The sequence below is a fragment of the Aegilops tauschii genome, chromosome 2 (assembly GCF_002575655.3).
Source record: "Aegilops tauschii subsp. strangulata cultivar AL8/78 chromosome 2, Aet v6.0, whole genome shotgun sequence".
NCBI classification, from domain to species: Eukaryota; Viridiplantae; Streptophyta; class Magnoliopsida; order Poales; family Poaceae; genus Aegilops; species Aegilops tauschii.
The window spans coordinates 130154190-130172248 of record NC_053036.3 but is presented as its reverse complement, the minus strand read 5'-3'; the positions used below and the strand labels follow the sequence as shown (position 1 = coordinate 130172248).

The window sequence follows — 18059 nt, the reverse complement described above, 5'->3', positions numbered from 1 at the left end:
AGCTAGTTAGGAGCCTCCACAACGATTTGACGTTGTCAGCCATAGGATCTCCTTATTGAACGTTGCAGATCTTCCCGTCATCCACCGCTCGTGTTTGGATATTTTTTACAACGCATCGCCAGCTCGTGACGTTCAGCCTACTTAGCTGGGCCGCTACTCGCAGGCCGAGCTGGCGACTCCGTCATTAATCGGGCTCTCCTGATACTTTTCGTTTCTCCATTTGTCTGGACTCTGGACGCCGGCCGCGTACGTTCGTCCCCGCGGCGGCGGCGCACGCTGTCGGCGTCGTCCACTCGTCCCCCACGGTCCCGCAGATCTCCTTTGTTACGCGTGGGCCTCGGTGTCTTCGCCATCATCTTGGCACGCGAAGGGTCTGCTCAGCCCGGAAACTGTTTTCCGATGCCCCGGGATCCAGTACGCATCCAAAGGTAAGGACTTGTTAATACCCGAGAAACCTAAAACTGCAACGGCAGCGGTCGCTTATGCCTTCTGGTGTGTCTTGTTCGCATGGTTGACTCAGCACCCGATGGGAGTGGCACAACACTGCAGAAGTGCAGAAACTATCGCATGGCAACGTGATAGAATGATAGCCATCGAATCTGCGATGGCTTCTGTCTGGTACCTACTCTTCATTCCCATATATCTCTAATTAAACCAAAAAGTACATTTGGTGGACGAGCACCTCATAGCTCGGTATCTTGGGCCGTCTGCTATGCATCTAACGAAGGCTTGCTGTGCATTTAATGAAAAAGTTGGTGTACTTCGTGGTAGTATTTCTCCTGTATTGTGTCATCTAATTTCCAAAAACACAACTCTGACACAACGGCCAGCTAGCCCACGTGCTTCTGTTCACCAAACAACTGCATTCTTCAATAATGTTCAGCGCCTACCCTAGGTTCAAATTTTGAATACTCGGCTTTGCCTATGATTATGACATGCTAATGTTGTTTTTCATCAAATAACAGAAAGATGTTCAAAATTGTCTAGCCCCCTTCATCAAATAACACAAAGATGTGCAAAATCGGTTTACACTGGCCATCAAACTAATTGTACTGTACACAAAGATGTTCAAAATTGTCTTGCCCCCTTCATCAAATAACACAAAGATGTGCAAAATCGGTTTACACCAGCCATCAAACTAATTGTACAGTATGGCAAACTAAAATAAGTTCAGTATTAAAATTATACTACTTCGCACTATATTGAACACTGTTCATCAGAAGAATATATTTTTAGCGTGACAAAGGAACATACACCACTTAACTATATTTCACTGATTATTCGAGATTAAGAGGTCTACAAATCATCGAGCCACAAAAATTTCCCCGCACGGTCATACTTGATTCACAAAAATAATATGAAGAGAAAAGGCGAAGAGAGATTACTATGCCCGTCCTCGACCACGTCATTAAATTGTGTAGGCCCACCTCTCATGTATTCCGTTGGCATTGATTTGGGTATTATGACCGAAATTGATATCTGGCACAGATCCATAGGATATTAGACCACCAGGATGCCGAGACCCAGGGGGTGTTTGGTTCAGAAGTCCTAGGACTTTTTCTAGTCCCAGGGACTAATCAAAAAAGATTCTCTAGTAGAGTCTTTTTCTAGTTCCTGTAGAAAAAGTCCCTCCCGTTTGGTTCCTAGGGACTTTTTAGGGACTTTTTCTAGTCTCTGGGACTAAAAAGTCCCTGAACCAAACACCCCCCCAAGGAGCTCGTCAGCTGAAAATCCATTCTCTAATTAAACTGCCTTCCACCATGCCCACAACCCCTTGGCATATAGCAAATCATACACATGAATTTCAGAATTTCCTAGCTTATATTAGTTCAAGGTTGTGAAGTTAATGATGAGGAATACTGGACCATCTCCCCCTGATCTTTGTCACCGAGTAGTACATTCAGGGGGCACTATACTTGGTTTTTGGATTCAGCTAGATTATATTTACCTGTTAGACCAAAATATAAAAGTTGTCTTGCCGAATCCGCATCACTCATTTAAGCAATGTCTGAATGCATTAAGTTTTTTCAGATTTTCTTGGAAATTTATACCGCCCAGATCTTCTCATGTAATTGTACAATCTATTTTTGCTTCAACCATTTGTACGTTTTTACTCAGGCTTCCCATTTCTTTGCCTTTTTCAAGATGGTTGGGCACCATGATGTGGGACTTTGCTAGAAGAGAATTTGTTCTGTTCTTTTTTTTTTTTGAGCCAAAGTGGCCAGGATCAATCACAAATCTAAGTCATCTTCGATTACTTACCACTATGTACGGGTTAGCTTATGCAAAGTGAAACTCCATGTTCTATATCTTCATATATTTACGGAAGTTCTATCATTCTATCGTAAACATGGACGGGCGCGGCAACACGCGTTATCATGGTCTAGTTAGGACTAAAATATATGCAGTAGTAAAATTAAGTTTTATAATGCTAGTTATGGCCTTGCCTTTGTTATTTGCGTATAGAATGTGAAAAAAAAGAGATTTCATGGATTATAGAGATTTCGTCGATTATAGAATCCTTTTTCTCTCTATGAAATTCCAACTAAATTTTGTATGCTAATTATTTGATCCATTCTTTTGATTCAAATGAATGAATAGTATCACCATAAGAAAACTTCTTATTCACGTGTTTTGTCCATGAATCAAAAGGCCCCCAGGCTGCATAGTCCATAGCTGATCACGAGCTCATATGCTTTCGGGTGAACACTAAAATAAAAAATCCAGAAAAATAGCGACAAAAAACTCAAGTTTTCATGGCGATTTGATCTCGGAGGATCCTGGGATAAAAAAAAAATCATTGCTCCAAAGTAAAAAATCTTGAACCTTTCTTAAAACGCCGATTTTTGTGTTTTTGTCCAGGGCTCCTCCGTTGTCAAATGGTCAAGAAATTTTGCATAGGCCTAGAAAACTTGTGCATCTTTTTATTTTTGAGAAAACTTGTGCATCTTTGGTGACGAAAATTTCAAATACTAAATTCCTTTTCCCATTTATTTCGATTTACTGTTCGTCCTGCTCCACACCCCCGTGCCGCCTCGCACCCGGCCTCAGTCCACAGCCCGTGCCTATTGCGCCTCGTAGGGGCCTGCTCGGCCCACGTTGCGGCAGCTGAAGCCCAAAGCGGGGCGCCCACCGGCCTGTAGCTGCTAGGAGAGGGAGACCGGCAACAGGCAAGTGCGCAACCGCCGCCATCGTCCTCCTCGCGGCGCGCGCCAAAACCCGCCGGCCGGATACCGGCGCTCCCTCCAAACCACACCCCTCCTCCCTCCAGCACAAGCCTCTGCGGGCCGCCGGCTCCCGCAGCGCTCCGATGGCGCAGGAGGAGAGGGAGCTCCAGGTCCGAGCCCTCGACGGGCGGTCCACCGCCGTAACGCTCGCCGCCGCCGCCTCCGTCCGGGACCTCAAGGCCGCGCTCCGGGGCTCCTTCCCTCCCGCGCAGATCTCAAACAGCTTCCATCTCTTCCTCAAGGTGCACCATCCACTCCACCCTCCCCCGCCTCTCTGACCGTTCTGGTATGGTTTTGTCACGCTCCGTGGCATTGCTGCATTTGTCGCTTTTTCTGATGACGGCATGGTTTCTCATGATGAAGGGTGCTAAACTGCGATTGGAGGCCGAGATTGGCAGCCTTGCGATCGTCAAAGGCGAATTCATTGTTCTCGTTCCCTTTACAAGGAAGTCAGCGCAGCCTTCTCCGGTGGCCATGCCAGCCGAAGAGCAGAGTGCAAATCCACCAATATCACAGGAAGTGGCGACTGGGGCTAATTCAGCCTGGCAAGACATTATGAATGACCTCTCATCAATACCCAATAGCACAAACGCTGATGATGCATTGAAAGATCTGTATTCCTCTAGCACCCCCTGTTCTGGGAGCTATGCAGAGGATGGGTCGGCAGGTAAAAGCCCGTCAACTGGATGTTCAAGGAAAAGGAGAAAACTATGCAAGGAAAATGGAAATGGTTCCAGTGATACACCTGGAGTGGACGGTGCATCGAAGCAGCCTAGCATGAATAAGAAGAGTGGTTTTGTCAGATCTGCTGCATCATCATGCCATGTAGGTTTCCTTTCCATCGATACAGTTTTCTGTTTTGCCTTGTCAATTTTAGCTTAGCTTTCACCCCAGGTAGCATAAATCCAAACTGCAGCCTGGCGTAGTTTCCATAAAGAGGCACCTTTAGGCATATGCTAAGCATTGGTTCGTAGGATAGTATGTTGACAATGCATTTGGATTGCAGGATAAACACCCCTTAGGGCCTGCCGAAATGGTTGAACATCTGAAAAATGGCCTTGGAAAGGAGGGGCAGGTTTTCACTCTGTTTGAATTTCTTGAAGTAACAATCAAATAAAACCATAATATTTATGTTGTTGATTATTTGTTTCAGATTGTACATATTGAAGAGATTCCATGTAGACGTGCATCATATTCAGAACTTCCTCGTGATCTTTCAGAAGTTATGAGGAAAGCACTAGAAAGTATTGGAATATCTAGATTGTATAGCCATCAGGTATAATGGGGTATGTCATCTACCATATTTTCCTATATTTTGTTGCTGAGGCTAATTTCTTATGTTGACTTGAACTCAAGTGCAGTCTGAAGCTATACAGTCTTCCATTTCTGGGAAGCATGTTGTAGTTGCAACTTCAACATCAAGTGGAAAGTCTTTGTGCTACAATATTCCTGTTCTTGAATCTCTCTCTCAAGACTTGATGTCGTGTGCTTTATATATATTTCCGACGAAGGTCTAGGCAGAACTCACTATGTTGTAGGCATGGTTATGTGAAATCTTGTGAGAAACTCACTTGGCTGTTGTATTGCAGGCTTTAGCTCAAGATCAGTTGAGGACCATAGTGGAGATGAAGAAAGCATTTCACACTGATATTAATGTTAGCATCTATGATGGAGATACCCCTAGAGAAGATCGTCTCTGGATCAGGGATAATGCACGACTGGTAAATATATGCTCCTGGGTCTATAGAGTTATGCTTAACTTTTATTTATTTTGGTGTGTCTAATCACTTACTCTCCTCACTCTCAGCTAATTACCAACCCAGATATGCTGCACGTGTCAGTCTTGCCATGTCACAGTCAATTCCAAAGGATTTTGTCAAATCTCAGGTGGAACTAAATGATTTACTTAGTTTTGTCAATAATTTTAATATCGAGTGTCAGTTCCTGAATGAACTGTGGTTACATTTTCGGTGTTTTAATATAAAGCAGGGGGGTAATATACCTCTTGTCTAAAAAAGAACTGATTCCTGATATCAAATGTCAGGTGGAAGTACAGGAGAGTTTCCTTATTTTATTTTGTTAACAATGTTATTTCATCGTGTGGTATCATATTTCTTTCCATTTATACTTTCTTATTTAGTAAACATATCATTTATTGTTCATTTGATAACGTGTTTCTGCCATAATCTACTCAGGTATATTGTCATTGATGAAGCTCATTCATATAAAGGAGTATTTGGCTGCCATACTGCACTTATACTTAGAAGATTGAAGCGTATTTGTTCAAATAGTATGTATACTTTGTTGAACCATTCAATTGTTGTTAGTCCACTCAAAAGGCTCCATTGATCTTGCTACAAGAGAACTCTGAAATGCCAATTAGCTTCTCAAAATTTTGTACTCCCTCAGATCCATATTAATTGTCGCAGCCTTAGTACAACTTTAGTACAAAGTTGTACTAAAGCTGCGGCATTTAATTTGGATCAGAGGGGGCACTTAATTTTATCAGATTGTGAGATATAACTTAGTAGATATACTTTAGTTAGGTATTACTGATACAATTCCTAAGCATCTTGGTCTTATATGCAGTTTATGGCTGTCATCCTACATTCACGTTTTGTACAGCTACCTCAGCAAACCCACGTGAGCATGTTATGGTAGGTTATATCTTCTCCTCACTATAGTTTTGAAAATATATGGTTGTAACTAAAAGAAAATAAACCAGCTCCCTCTAACAATTTTACTGTGTGTAAAACTTGCTCCTCCTTGCAGTAGTTTTTTCAAAACATATCACTTTTGGTCAACCTTTTATTACGTAGGAACACATTGATGAGTTGAGCAAGACCTTACCGTGTTAGATAATATTATTTTGGGATGGCCATCTTAATTTACTATCTCCGCAGACTTATTTATATGGACTCTTTTGGGAATTGCATACATTTGTCTTCAAGCATTCTGTTTCTATCTCAGGAGCTGGCCAAATTGGATAATGTCGGGTTGATTCAGAATGATGGAAGTCCGTGTGGTTCTAAATATTTTCTCTTGTGGAATCCCCCATTACATATGAAAAAAGAGGGAGGCTCACAAGGTAGTTCAGTTACTAGACGCTCAAGGTATTCACACCCTTTTTCTAATTATTGCTATTGTTAGTTTTTGTTCATTGTAGTTCTACATTTCAACTTTGATAACTGCTTGTCTTTTTGTCCATCAGGCATGATATTTAATTTGTAATGACCCATATATCATCATTCTTTGGTGTCTAGCATGACATTGCAATTTCCCCAGTGTCATTTTTCACTTGTTTCAAAATGCTAAGGTCCCTAAGCAATCACTTAGTGGAAAAGGAAGTGATCGAGTGATGAAAACCAGGAGATGGGCTTGGAAGCAGCCATCCTTTGAAGAAATCAATGCTAATAATAACAGTTGTATTGCTGGGTCAACTCCTAACAGGATGGCTCAAGAGTTCAAATGTAGTTTTACTTTAACACACCATATTACTTGTGGTTGAAACCTTTGTCAAGTGATGCACTCCTAATTGTGACACCATCATTCTCAAGTCAGTATGCTATGCTGCTATTGCTTCAAAGGCATCTTTGACTTTAGTATGGTGCTGTGATTACTCTACATAAAAATGTGCGACGTATGAGCTTAAGATACAGAAGATATCAAGTGGAAAAGCTTGAGCCATCATTTAGGATGCATAATTTATTCAATCTCGAATGTATTCATTTTCATACTGCGTGCCAGTTTTTATTTGTTCATATACCCTGCAATTATTTTCTGATAACTTCTTTTTCTGAAAAAAAACTGATATATCATATTTTTATTTGTCAGCCCAATAGTAGAGGTTTCTTATCTGTTCTCTGAGATGGTTCAACATGGGCTCCGCTGCATTGCATTCTGTAAAACGAGGAAGCTATGTGAGCTCGTTCTGTCTTACACGTAAGAGCACATTTTCGTACCTCTTTTTTACTTTTCATTTTCTCACTTCTTTGTTAAACTTTTTTCTATGTGTAGTTCTTAGTTCTTTAGATGATCTATCTGTTATTGTAGGCGTGAAATTCTTGAGGTGACTGGAAAAGAATTGGTAGATTCTATCTGTGTATATCGTGCTGGCTACATTGCAGAGGTTGTTATTTTTTGCCATTTTCCTAATATATTCTGACATCCTACTTATGATTCTTTAATTCTGATCTAGGGTTTAGCATGAAGGTTGTCTTGAATCTCATTTGTGATTTGCAACATGTATTAATCTCTAATGCATAGGTAAAGGTATCCTCGCGATACAAGTGTTACCAGCAGTTGCATCACATACACCTTAATTTGATGTTGTAGCAACTATGTTTGTTCATGAGAGAATGAAGCCCTTGTTTATGTTTTAATAGAAGCAGCTGTTATGGCGCTGCTAGAAGGAGGGCGCGAGAGGGCCGGCCGGGGGCCTTTTGCCCACGGCCGGTCAAGATGGAAGGGATTTCCTTCTTAATTCTTGCTTGATTAGATTGATACATCTCCTTCCCTTATATAGAGAGGTTTACTTGACCCCTAAGCAAGCGACCCTTATCTCTAATTAACCCTAAGACTAACGGGCTCTACCGCCAGCCCAGGCCCATTAGGCCCATTACGTACTCTAACAGCAGCCAACCAGGCACAGAAGAGAAGAAAACTTTTATTTTTTTATCTTTTATCAAAGTGTATAATTTGTTAGGAAACATTATTATATGAATTCTACGATGCTTCTGGTGCCGCTCGTCCTTGTCTTAGTTTGTTTTCCCCTTGACCTCATCGTCGCGATGATCACTCGCATGTTCGTTGTCAGTGCTGGAGTCTGGAGATCCCCTCGAGCATGTCCACCACTTGCAGTCACCGTGATCACGCACATCGATCGAGTCTGTCGTCTTTGTCATACTGACTATATGCTTACTTGCCACACAAGACTATGCAAGATGACACCTCATCCCCCCCCCCCCCCCCCCCCCTGCTCGTCTACCGTAGAAGATATAGATCACCATCACCTATTCTTCTCATGTCCTCATGCATTGGTTGTGGCAACGGCTCGATATTGTTACATTGTCCTCTCACTTCAGCCCGACCTGGGACACAGCTATGTCTCAGGTCATCAGTGACGCGATCTGTCCTTCGGTCCTCCTAATCATTTCTTTGGAAAACCTGGGGCACTCGTAATGCAAAAAAATTCCGAAGCCAAGAGATTGATGATGTTGATCTAACTGTGCAGTCTGTTTGGCTCAGGAATCTGGACCATAAGATAGCAGCCCCTTGACTATCTATCGTCGCGTTAATTGTAGTCTTGTAAAACTCTTAAATTTGAAGTAATGAATTCAGGTGTCCCTTCCCTCGCCCTTTGATTGCTCAGTTTTTTTTTTCTCTTACATGTGAGAGTCGAAAACAAATTATTGCAGGACAGAAGAAAAATCGAGGCTGACCTCTTTGAGGGAAAACTTTGTGGCGTTGCTGCCACAAATGCTCTTGAGCTGGGAATTGATGTTGGACATATTGATGCAACATTGCATCTTGGATTTCCTGGGAGTGTTGCGAGGTAGGTGAAAGAGATCAGTCGAGTAGAGTCTTAAGTTTCTTTGTGAAGCCCACTAAGATACAGAATTTTAATTGTAGTTTATGGCAGCAAGCCGGAAGATCTGGAAGGAGAGCAAAACAATCATTAGCCATTTATGTTGCCTTTGAGGGTCCTTTAGATCAGTATTTCATGAAATCCCCAGATAAACTATTTGGCAAGCCAATTGAGCATTGCCAAGTTGATTCACATAACCCAAAGGTGCGTAGATCTGTGCTTATTGAACTGACTATGTTGTTATATTTAAACACACGAGTACCTAACTCTTCGCTTGGTTTCTCGGGATATGAAATTTGTTGCAGGTTTTAGGACAGCACATTGCCTGTGCTGCTTATGAACATCCAATATGCCTGCAATATGATGAGAATCATTTTGGTTCTACTTTGGATAGTATAGTGACGACTCTAAAGGACAAAGGTTTTCTGGTCAACAACCCGTCTGGACCTTTTTCTTCAACTATGTGGAATTATATTGGACCAGAGGTTCGTTCCTTGTTCATTCTCAGTTATATAAAATAATTCCTTCTCTTATTACGTCAGTGCTCAGTAGTATTTGGATTTCTGCAGAAAAATCCTTCACAGACAGTTAGCATACGAGCAATTGAGCATGACAAGTACAAAGTGATAGATAAGTTAAATAACAGATTACTTGAGGAAATTGAGGAAAGTAAGGCATTTTTCCAGGTAATATGTTTTAACTGTTCCAGAAGTACATGACCACTGTTATACTTTTATGGCTCTTTAAATATTCCTCACTGTCGGCAAAGCAGGTAGATAAATTCATGAATTTACAGTCAATGCACCATAACTTATTTTTTTAAATAATTCATGTATGCAATCTATACTTAGCCATTGATGAGAACTGTGGATCTGCCGTTCTGAGTTCTGCCGTTCTTTGCTTATTATCTCCAGTGCCCTTTTATCAATTTCAGGTGTATGAGGGTGCTATTTACATGCATCAGGGTGTTAATTACTTAGTTGAGGAGTTTGATTTGTCATCAAGGACAGCTTTCTGCCGGAAAGTTGATGTTAAGTATTACACAAAGACACGAGACTACACTGACATCAATGTCCTTGGAGGAGATTTTGTATGTTCTTGAAAGCATTACATCATTTGATCTTATACATTTTTTTAAAAAAAATTGCGGGATGATCTTATACATTCTGCTATTATGAAGTCATATCCGCTATAATATTGTTGAGCAATACATAGTTTATATCTCTTTTATCTAGATTTTCTAGACCCTAGCTAATTCACTAATTCCAAGGAGTATTTACCATCTCATTTTGCGTTAGATGTCAATGACATCACCTTATACTATTCATTGATTTATTTGAACCCAGAGTTCCATGTCTTGTCCTCGTTTTTTCCTTTTCCTTTTTCGGAGAACCCCATAATTGCTTGATGTATAACATGGAATAGGATAAGTGTTCCGTCTGAGATGCTTGATCATGGTTTTGATTCTTTTCAATACCTTTTTTTCATCTAAAAAGTTAATGTCATTAAGTCCCGAGCTTCCCTTTAAGTGAAATCATTGTGATTTGTTAGTATACAGATATTTTGTTCTCAATGGTTAATTGTCTCTTGTAAAAAATCTTGAAGGCTTATCTTCCGGCATGCAAAACCAACCATTTGAAGACAACTGCGCAAGCAAATAGTTGCAAGGTGTCAACCAAATGGTTTGGCTTTCATCGGATATGCAAATCGAGCAGTAAAATATTAGACACAGTTGAACTTAGACTACCTCCATACTCCTATGATTCTGAGGTTTGTGACTCAATTATAAATCTTAGCAACATTATGATGCATTTCTCATGATTTTTACACGTGTATTTTTTGTATGATCCCACAATAGGCTGTTTGGATACGGATTCCGCGGTCAGCAAAACTAGCTGTGGAGGAAAGGAAACTAGAGTTTCGAGGTGGTTCACATGCTGCTTCACACACACTCTTGAATATATTGCCTCTGTAAGTTCTCATTTACTGCTGTTATAATGGTTTGTGGTAGACACCAGTAAAATTTGAAGCACAATTATTTGGCACTGGTCTTAAAGAAGAATACTGCAACTTTCATTTCATTATAATTTGCCAACCACTTGTTTAACTGTTAATGCTATTGTTGCATTGAATTCTGTCGTAATTTTATTGCATCATTTACCTTTAGTAATTTAGCTCTTTTAACTGGGGTTGCTTGTGCGATTTGCGCAGGCATATGATGTGTGGTGCTTCTGACCTAGGAACTGAGTGCGTAAATCCTCACGAAACCCGTGGTATGCCTGAAAGAATTCTTTTATACGATAAACACCCAGGTGGTATCGGCCTGGCAACGCAGGTAATTGCAGATAGTCGGCTATTTAGGCTATGTGAATGATCTTGGTGTAAACCGCAGTTTGTCTGTTCAATCATGTAGGTTAAAAAACTCTTTGGGGAACTTCTGCTTGCTGCTTTAGAGCTTGTTTCGGCATGCAGTTGCGCTAGTGCTTCTGGCTGTCCGAATTGTATCCAAGTAAGTTTGAATGCTGTACTGAGCTCGCCATTGAGACAAAAACGACGTTAGCATCTTAGAGCTGATAATATGTTTCTTCTTTTTCTTTTCAGTCATTGACATGTAGCGAATATAATGAGGTTTTGGACAAGGAGGCGGCGATTTTGATCCTAAAGGTTTAATGATTTGTGCTTGCTACATTTACCCAATCACCCTCTATCGTGCTGCATTTATTTCAACATAAAGCTTTCCTGCTCTGAGATGCTTTGCGTGTGCAGGGTGTGATTGAACACGATAGATCGTATTTTGAAGTGAAAGAAGCTTCTGATCGAAGCTGACGTGCGAGCAAGGTACAAACTGCGTGTTGGTGATGCATTAACTAACAATGTTTCTAGGCCTTCTCCTTTTTTTTTTTTTTGCGGGAAGGTTTACCAATTCAGAAATTCGTTGCATGGGCACCTTTTATTCACAGAATTGAGATCTGATTATACGTCCTCTCTGATTCACGCGGACATGGGATTTCAAGGCATTTAGGAACCAGCAGCTCCATGAACTAGTGTTTGTAAAGCTCAAGGGCTTCGGTTCATTAAAGCCTGCATTTTTTCATTTCGTTTTTTGATGGTAGCTGTAAACTAGTGTTTGTATAACTTTTTTTTTTCAAAACAGGCTTTCGCCCCGCTTTATATATAAAGCAACAACTGAAGAAGTACATGCCCGTTTGCATAACTTAAGGGCTTCAGATCATTAAAGTCGGACAAGCGCCTCTTTTCTAAAAAAATCAAGAGTAGTTAATATCTGAATGCTAGACATCGGTTTTTTTTTGGGTGAATAGACAGTGTTCGTGGTGGTTAACCCGAAAGTATGGCATCGTAAAACGACAGAGCAGGACGGCCGCTCCCCACGCACGCTGCGCCGTCCGGGGCTCCCAGGATCACAAACCGACGCACCGGTGGGTCACACACGACGCGCCCACGCCGCCGCGAGAGCGTCCACCGCCCGATCGACCCGGCTGCCGGCCGGCGCGCGCGAGAGCCGAACGACAAAACTACTACATGTACGAACATGACTTGTCCGATTTGGTACGATGCAACATCCAGCCATGGCTAGACTTAGAGTCCAACTGATATACGGGTTGATCTGCTTCATCGGATATAATTCATACATGAATTGTCGTACGTATAGCATGGTTCGAAAAATATCTCGCACCGCATCCACCCACAGACCCACTCCATTGCCCTCCAGTCGAGGCGTTGACATCCCGCCCCCTCCCCACGACCATCCGTGCCGCCGCCCGCTCAGCCTCCAAAATATCCACGCGCACCATCGTTGACGACGATGGCTTTTCTCCCCCTAGCTAGGTGGCTTCCGGCGGGGGAGCACGGCGCGGCTCGTCCACTGGCCAGGCGGTTCATCGTACGCAGTAGCACAACGCGGCGCGGCTCCAGTTCTTTCCGCGAGTGGTGCATGCAGGCGAATGGGGTTGACCGGGTGGCGGCATGGACTTATCATACTCTCCCAGCCAGCTGCCACGCATCGTGCCGTGGTGGCTGCAGCCGCGTAGCCACTACGGTGTGTGTATTCTGTGCACGCACGATACGAACGAGATCTTTTGGCTGTTTTGGCTTCGGTGGCGTTGACCGCTGGAACTTCCACAGGTACTCGAGTAGTCGAGTACTCGTGTTTCGGCTGTGTGGCGGGTCAGCCCGAGCGACTCTCGTTTAGGTAGAGAAAGGCGGTCAACTGCCTTCCCAATTACGTACAACAGGAATCCTTTAAACATACTCAGACCATCAACCTAGGAGTATATGTTGTCTATGCAAATGCGGCACATACCTGCAACTGACTGATACTAATGGGGATAATAATAAACACACTCACACGTGCGTACATGTGAGCGAGTGGCCGATAGTGGGGGATGAACCGATGTGGAGTTGTGCTCTCAACATCTTCCTTTTTACATAAAAGGCTCTGGATGAGCCGGTTTTGAATTAACGAAAGCATCAATCGGCCATGAATTACAACACCCTTATAAACCGCAACGACCAAACTGATACAATGGGTCTAACTAAAAACCTAAGAGCATCTACAACCAGACTTGGTAAACCCGCCCCCTCAAACGCCAGCGGAATGTCCGGACGCGTCCGCGGACAGTGACCGGTCACGCCTCAAATAATCCATTCCTCATTCGGACACCTCGATTAGCATACTCCATTGGTCCCGTCCCCCGCGTCTGGCGACATGAGGGAAAACCGCGCCGCCGCCCAAGGCCCCCTCTGCCCCCACCGCTCCCCGCAACGCCGCTGCCGGAGGGCCAGACTTGGTAAATCCGATCCCTCAAACGCCAGCGGACACGCCCTGACGCGTCAGTGGATAGTGACCAGTCACGCCTCAAATAATTCATTCCACAATCGGACAGATTAGCATACCTCAGATCTATATAAACTCATGCAACTACATAAATGATGCATTACACCTCGTCCGACAACTTCATCAGGACATGCCATCGGCCTACCAAAATTTGACATGTTCTACCTACATGCTAAGAATGAAAAAGATCATCCACAGCTGCCCTTGCCTTTCCCGGTGCACTTGCCATCCTTCTCGGGGAAGTAGCGGTCGAGGATGTGTATGAATCCAGCCGAATCTGCTCATCGTCGGAGCAGTCCGAGCCGTCTTGTCCTTCTTCTTCTCCTTGGGGGCCAGTCTGGCCATCGCACGGACCGCCCGATTCTGCTCTCGGGCGAGGACGCATGCGTTCCTCCGTTGACGCTTCTTTACAATGGGGCGCAAATGGCTTCCTCCTCCGCGGCAGCCCATGCTACTGCATCAGCCACCTTCGCCGCCGCCATTCCGGCAGCGAGGCGGACCTCGACCATCCTCATTGTCTCCTTCCCATGGCAGGCACACCGATCCCGGCAGCTCTCATACTTCGGCGGACCAGTGATGGGGAAAAGGAGATTGGAAGACTCCCGGGAGGACCTTGAGGAGGAGATAACATAGCAAGAATCACACTGCGAAAGGCCTACCAAAACACCACACTATAAATAAAAAAAACACTCCATCATCTCCCCCACTCACCCAGCCAAATATTCCCTGAGTACCAAAATATAAGGTGTATTAATTTTGAAAAAATAAAGAATAATTTCAGAGCCAAAAATATCGACATCCACATACCAAATAAATAATATATGAAAATCCACTTCATGATGAATCTAATGATACCGATTTGGCATTATGAATATTGATATATTTCTCTACAAATTTGGTCAGCCTTAAAGAGATTTGGCTTTTCAAAAAACAAATACACATTATATTTTAAAACAGAGTGAGTAATTTTTTTATGAAAATTCAATAACAAATGGCGTGCAAAGCGCGTCCAACCCTTCGAGTTTAAACTGTGAAGATTCATCAGTGTAAGTGTCAATTGTAAGTATTGTCTTCACTGACGTGGGAGGGTAGCAGAAGCAACATCTGTCAAGACTGTTGCACACACAGTACCAAATTTGCATCGCTGTCTGAAAGTTCCACGCCTAAAATTCTGCACATATCCTCTCATAAAAAAAATGGCATGTTCTGATGCCAAAGCGCGCGCACGGCATACTTTTCCAACCCCATGTATACCTCGCCCCCCTTTGCACCAAGCGATTCTCCCTTTTCTCGCTTTTACCACACGGCTGGCCAAGAATATCTCACCTTCGATCTCCCCAGCAGCATGTGTCTCCTCGCCAAGAGCGAGTGAGTGAGCGAGGGAGGGACAGCGACCTCAATAATGAGAAATGTCAAACCAAACCAGCCTTTCAGCACGCTTCTTCTCCCCATGCAAAGGGCAAAATCGAGGTGGCCCGGACCTCTCTGCACAGACGGAGAAGAAGAAGAAGCTGCTGCCGCAGATGGTGCCAATGCTGCACGTACCTGTCGTCCAATTAGCAGCGAGATCTTTCGCTGGCCAATGGAATCCAGCCTCACTCGCCGCTGCTCCCAAAAGGCCAGTGGAAACTTCCACCTCAGGGCAGTAAAACCCAGTGCCATCCATCCGTCCATCCATCCATCCTTATCTTCCTTGCCTTTTCTCCTTTATTAATTTCGCCCTTTCTTGCCGCCTGTGGCTCTGTGACTGAAAGCTAAGTGCAACTAACTGCTCACTCATCCGGATAAACAATGACGTTTTAGAGCCTGGTCAGCCTGCATAAACTTTACACTGTCTGGCCTCTTAGTATAAATAAATTAAATAAATTCAGGGTGGGTTGGTAACTCATCACAGATCAGCAGTTTGTGCTTGTCGTTTAGCTGCACGTTGATGACGTGCCATCTCACGATATTTGTTTAATGGCCTTGTTTATGCGCGGCTTTCTATCCACGTGTCAACCTTGGAGGTTGGAGGCCTCGGAAACGAAGGATTCAGATTTAGTCCTGTGTTTCGATCACTTAACTGAAGAATGTTGCTGTTTCTTCAGTTTCCTTCACTGTTTCATTTCCTAATACGTACTCCGTCCGTTCCCCACTACTCCCTCTGTCCAAAATAAGTATCTCAACTTTGTACTAACTTTAATACAAAATTATACTCCCTCCACTCGGAATTACTTGTCTCGGAAATGGATGTATCTAGACATACTTGTCGCAGAAATGAATGTATCTAGACATATTTTAGTTCTAGATACATCCATTTTCGAGACAAATAATTCCGAACGGAAGGAGTACTAAGCTTGAGACACTTATTTTGGGACGGAGGAGTATAAGTCTTTGTAGAGATTTCACTATGAACTGCATACGGAGCAAAATGAGTGAATCTAGACTCTAAAATGCATCTATATACATCCGTATGTGGTTCATAGTAGAATCTCTATAAAGACTTATATTTAGGAACAGAGGAAGTACGTACTAACCACTCTGATATCTTAGCAGTACACTAGCACTCAGAAGACTCGGTAGTCGGAATAAGTTTCCTCATCAAAGGATTATCCATGCCGACACCTGAGATCACACGACCGACACCCGATATTCCAAATTATCTCCACGGAAAAGTACCAATCAGGCAGTACCACAACCAGACCCAGCCAGAGTATGCACATTCAGGTGACCACAGAACATGCTCGCTCGTCAGTACACTGTCAAAATGCACTTGCCATTAATTTTTGTATGTAAATGCACCTTGTCAGTAGCCCATTTACAGTAGCGGGCTAAATGCAACTAGTCGCGCTGGTGCTGCTAATTTGGAATAAAATTGACCGACTTAAACCGCATTTAGAACACAAAAAAGGTACTGTAGAGATTAACTGGCCTGGCGGCTGGCCGTTGGCAACTCCGGTTACCAGTAAAACAGATACGCCAACGAACAAGCTCGTGCAAGCTGGGACGGTCATGCCCTGTCTTGCCTGCCGAACCCTGAGGACGACGAAGACCCGCCGCCGGCGCCGGCGTCGCCGTAGCCGTACCCGCCTTGCCCTCCCGTCATCATCTGGTGGTGATGCTGCGGATGTTGGTACCCTGCCGCCGGCGGGGACCCGTACATGGGCTGCCCCATCATCATGAACATGCCGCCGCCGCTGCCTCCTGCCCCGGCGCCACCGTACATGCCGCCGTAGCCGCCGGCCTCACCGCCTCCGCCATTGTTCCTTGGCGTCGACTCCCTCTGCTGCGAGCTGGAGCCGCCGGGGGAGGGTAACGCGCCAACGCCGCCGGCGCCGACGGCCTTCTCGCCCTCGAGCTCGCGGAACTTGTGCAGGTAGAGCTTGAGCGGCTCCATGTAGTCCTCGAAGCCGAGCGTGGTCATGGCCCACAGCAGGTCGTCGCCGTTGATGGTCTTGCGCTTCTCGCGCTGGCACTTGTCGGAGGCCTCGCCGGTGATGAAGGAGATGAACTCGGACACGCACTCCTGCACCGTCTCCTTGGCGTCCTTGGAGATCTTGGCGTTGGCCGGCAGCGCCTTCTTCATGATCCGGCTCACGTTGGCGATCGGCAGGAACCTGTCCTGCTCCTTGGGCGACGAGAAGTCCGCGTTGCTCGGCCCGCCGGAGTCGTTGTCGGAGTCCGGCATCGCCGCCCACCGAAGTTAACCAAGAAACAGAGCAGCAGCTCCTCCCTTCTCCGGTCAACTCAAAAGCCGATCAAAAAACCCAGCACCAACCAGACCCGGAAGGCTCCGAATCAGCGGCTCCAAGAACAGGAGTGGAAGCGCGTCAATCGCAGGTGGAACCGGCGGGGCGGCGAGAATTTGTAGGAACCGGCGGGAGGAGGGGGGAGGCCTCCGCTAGTGGCGAGTGAGGTGGGAGGCGAGGGGGTTTGAGACTTTGACGAGGGGGGGTGGAGAATGGCAGGGCCCGTCGGACGGATCGTGGGGATAAGAACGCATCGACGGGGTGACGTGGCGGGACGTGGGCCGTTTGTTTGTTGATAAGTATTGCTGGGCCGGCGCCCGCAGGTGCCACGCTGGCAGCATCCGGGGGAATTCGGTGCATCGATCGGCGCGGGTGGTCCATGCAGCCGTGGCGGAGGTCTGCCACGCGGGGTGCTTACGTGGAGCAGCTGGGTCTGACGTGGCCACCTCCCGGGCCTATTTTTATTTTTAACTCCGTTGGTCGGCGTAAGAATCTTGCTGTCACTTGCCTCCATTATTTGGGCATGCACCTACTCGCCTTTTTAGCGGCATCCCAATCAAAGTTAATGACAAGATCCTCCATAATGCAATCAAGTGGCATAGCGTACGCTCAAGTTCTATCAGCAAATATCTATGAGATCATGAGAAATGGGCCTATTGATG

At 44.7% G+C, this 18059-nt stretch overlaps 2 protein-coding genes across 3 annotated transcripts; one reads left to right on the top strand and one right to left on the bottom strand.

The window, feature by feature from the left end:
* Nucleotides 1-3154: 3154 nt before the first annotated feature.
* LOC109786183 (uncharacterized) lies at nt 3155-12011 on the top strand. 2 transcript variants are annotated; one of them, XM_045232784.2, is made up of 24 exons: nt 3155-3469; nt 3591-4052; nt 4234-4302; nt 4381-4503; nt 4589-4738; nt 4817-4948; nt 5035-5114; nt 5423-5517; nt 5817-5884; nt 6198-6340; nt 7062-7169; nt 7281-7356; nt 8645-8781; nt 8859-9018; nt 9120-9299; nt 9384-9500; nt 9749-9904; nt 10420-10584; nt 10673-10785; nt 11026-11149; nt 11228-11323; nt 11416-11478; nt 11581-11652; nt 11775-12011. In XM_045232784.2, exons 1-23 carry the CDS (start codon nt 3311-3313, stop codon nt 11638-11640), a joined length of 3036 nt encoding a protein of 1011 aa, XP_045088719.1. In that variant the 5' UTR covers nt 3155-3310; the 3' UTR covers nt 11641-11652; nt 11775-12011. The 2 variants fall into 2 exon arrangements, with proteins under 2 accessions (XP_045088719.1, XP_020200359.1); XM_020344770.4 differs by having other exon boundaries at nt 11581-12011.
* Nucleotides 12012-16403: 4392 nt separating this feature from the next.
* LOC109786173 (nuclear transcription factor Y subunit B-3) lies at nt 16404-17596 on the bottom strand. Its single transcript, XM_020344759.4, has one exon. It carries the CDS (start codon nt 17334-17336, stop codon nt 16659-16661), a length of 678 nt encoding a protein of 225 aa, XP_020200348.1. The 5' UTR covers nt 17337-17596; the 3' UTR covers nt 16404-16658.
* Between the last annotated feature and the right edge of the window lie 463 nt (nt 17597-18059).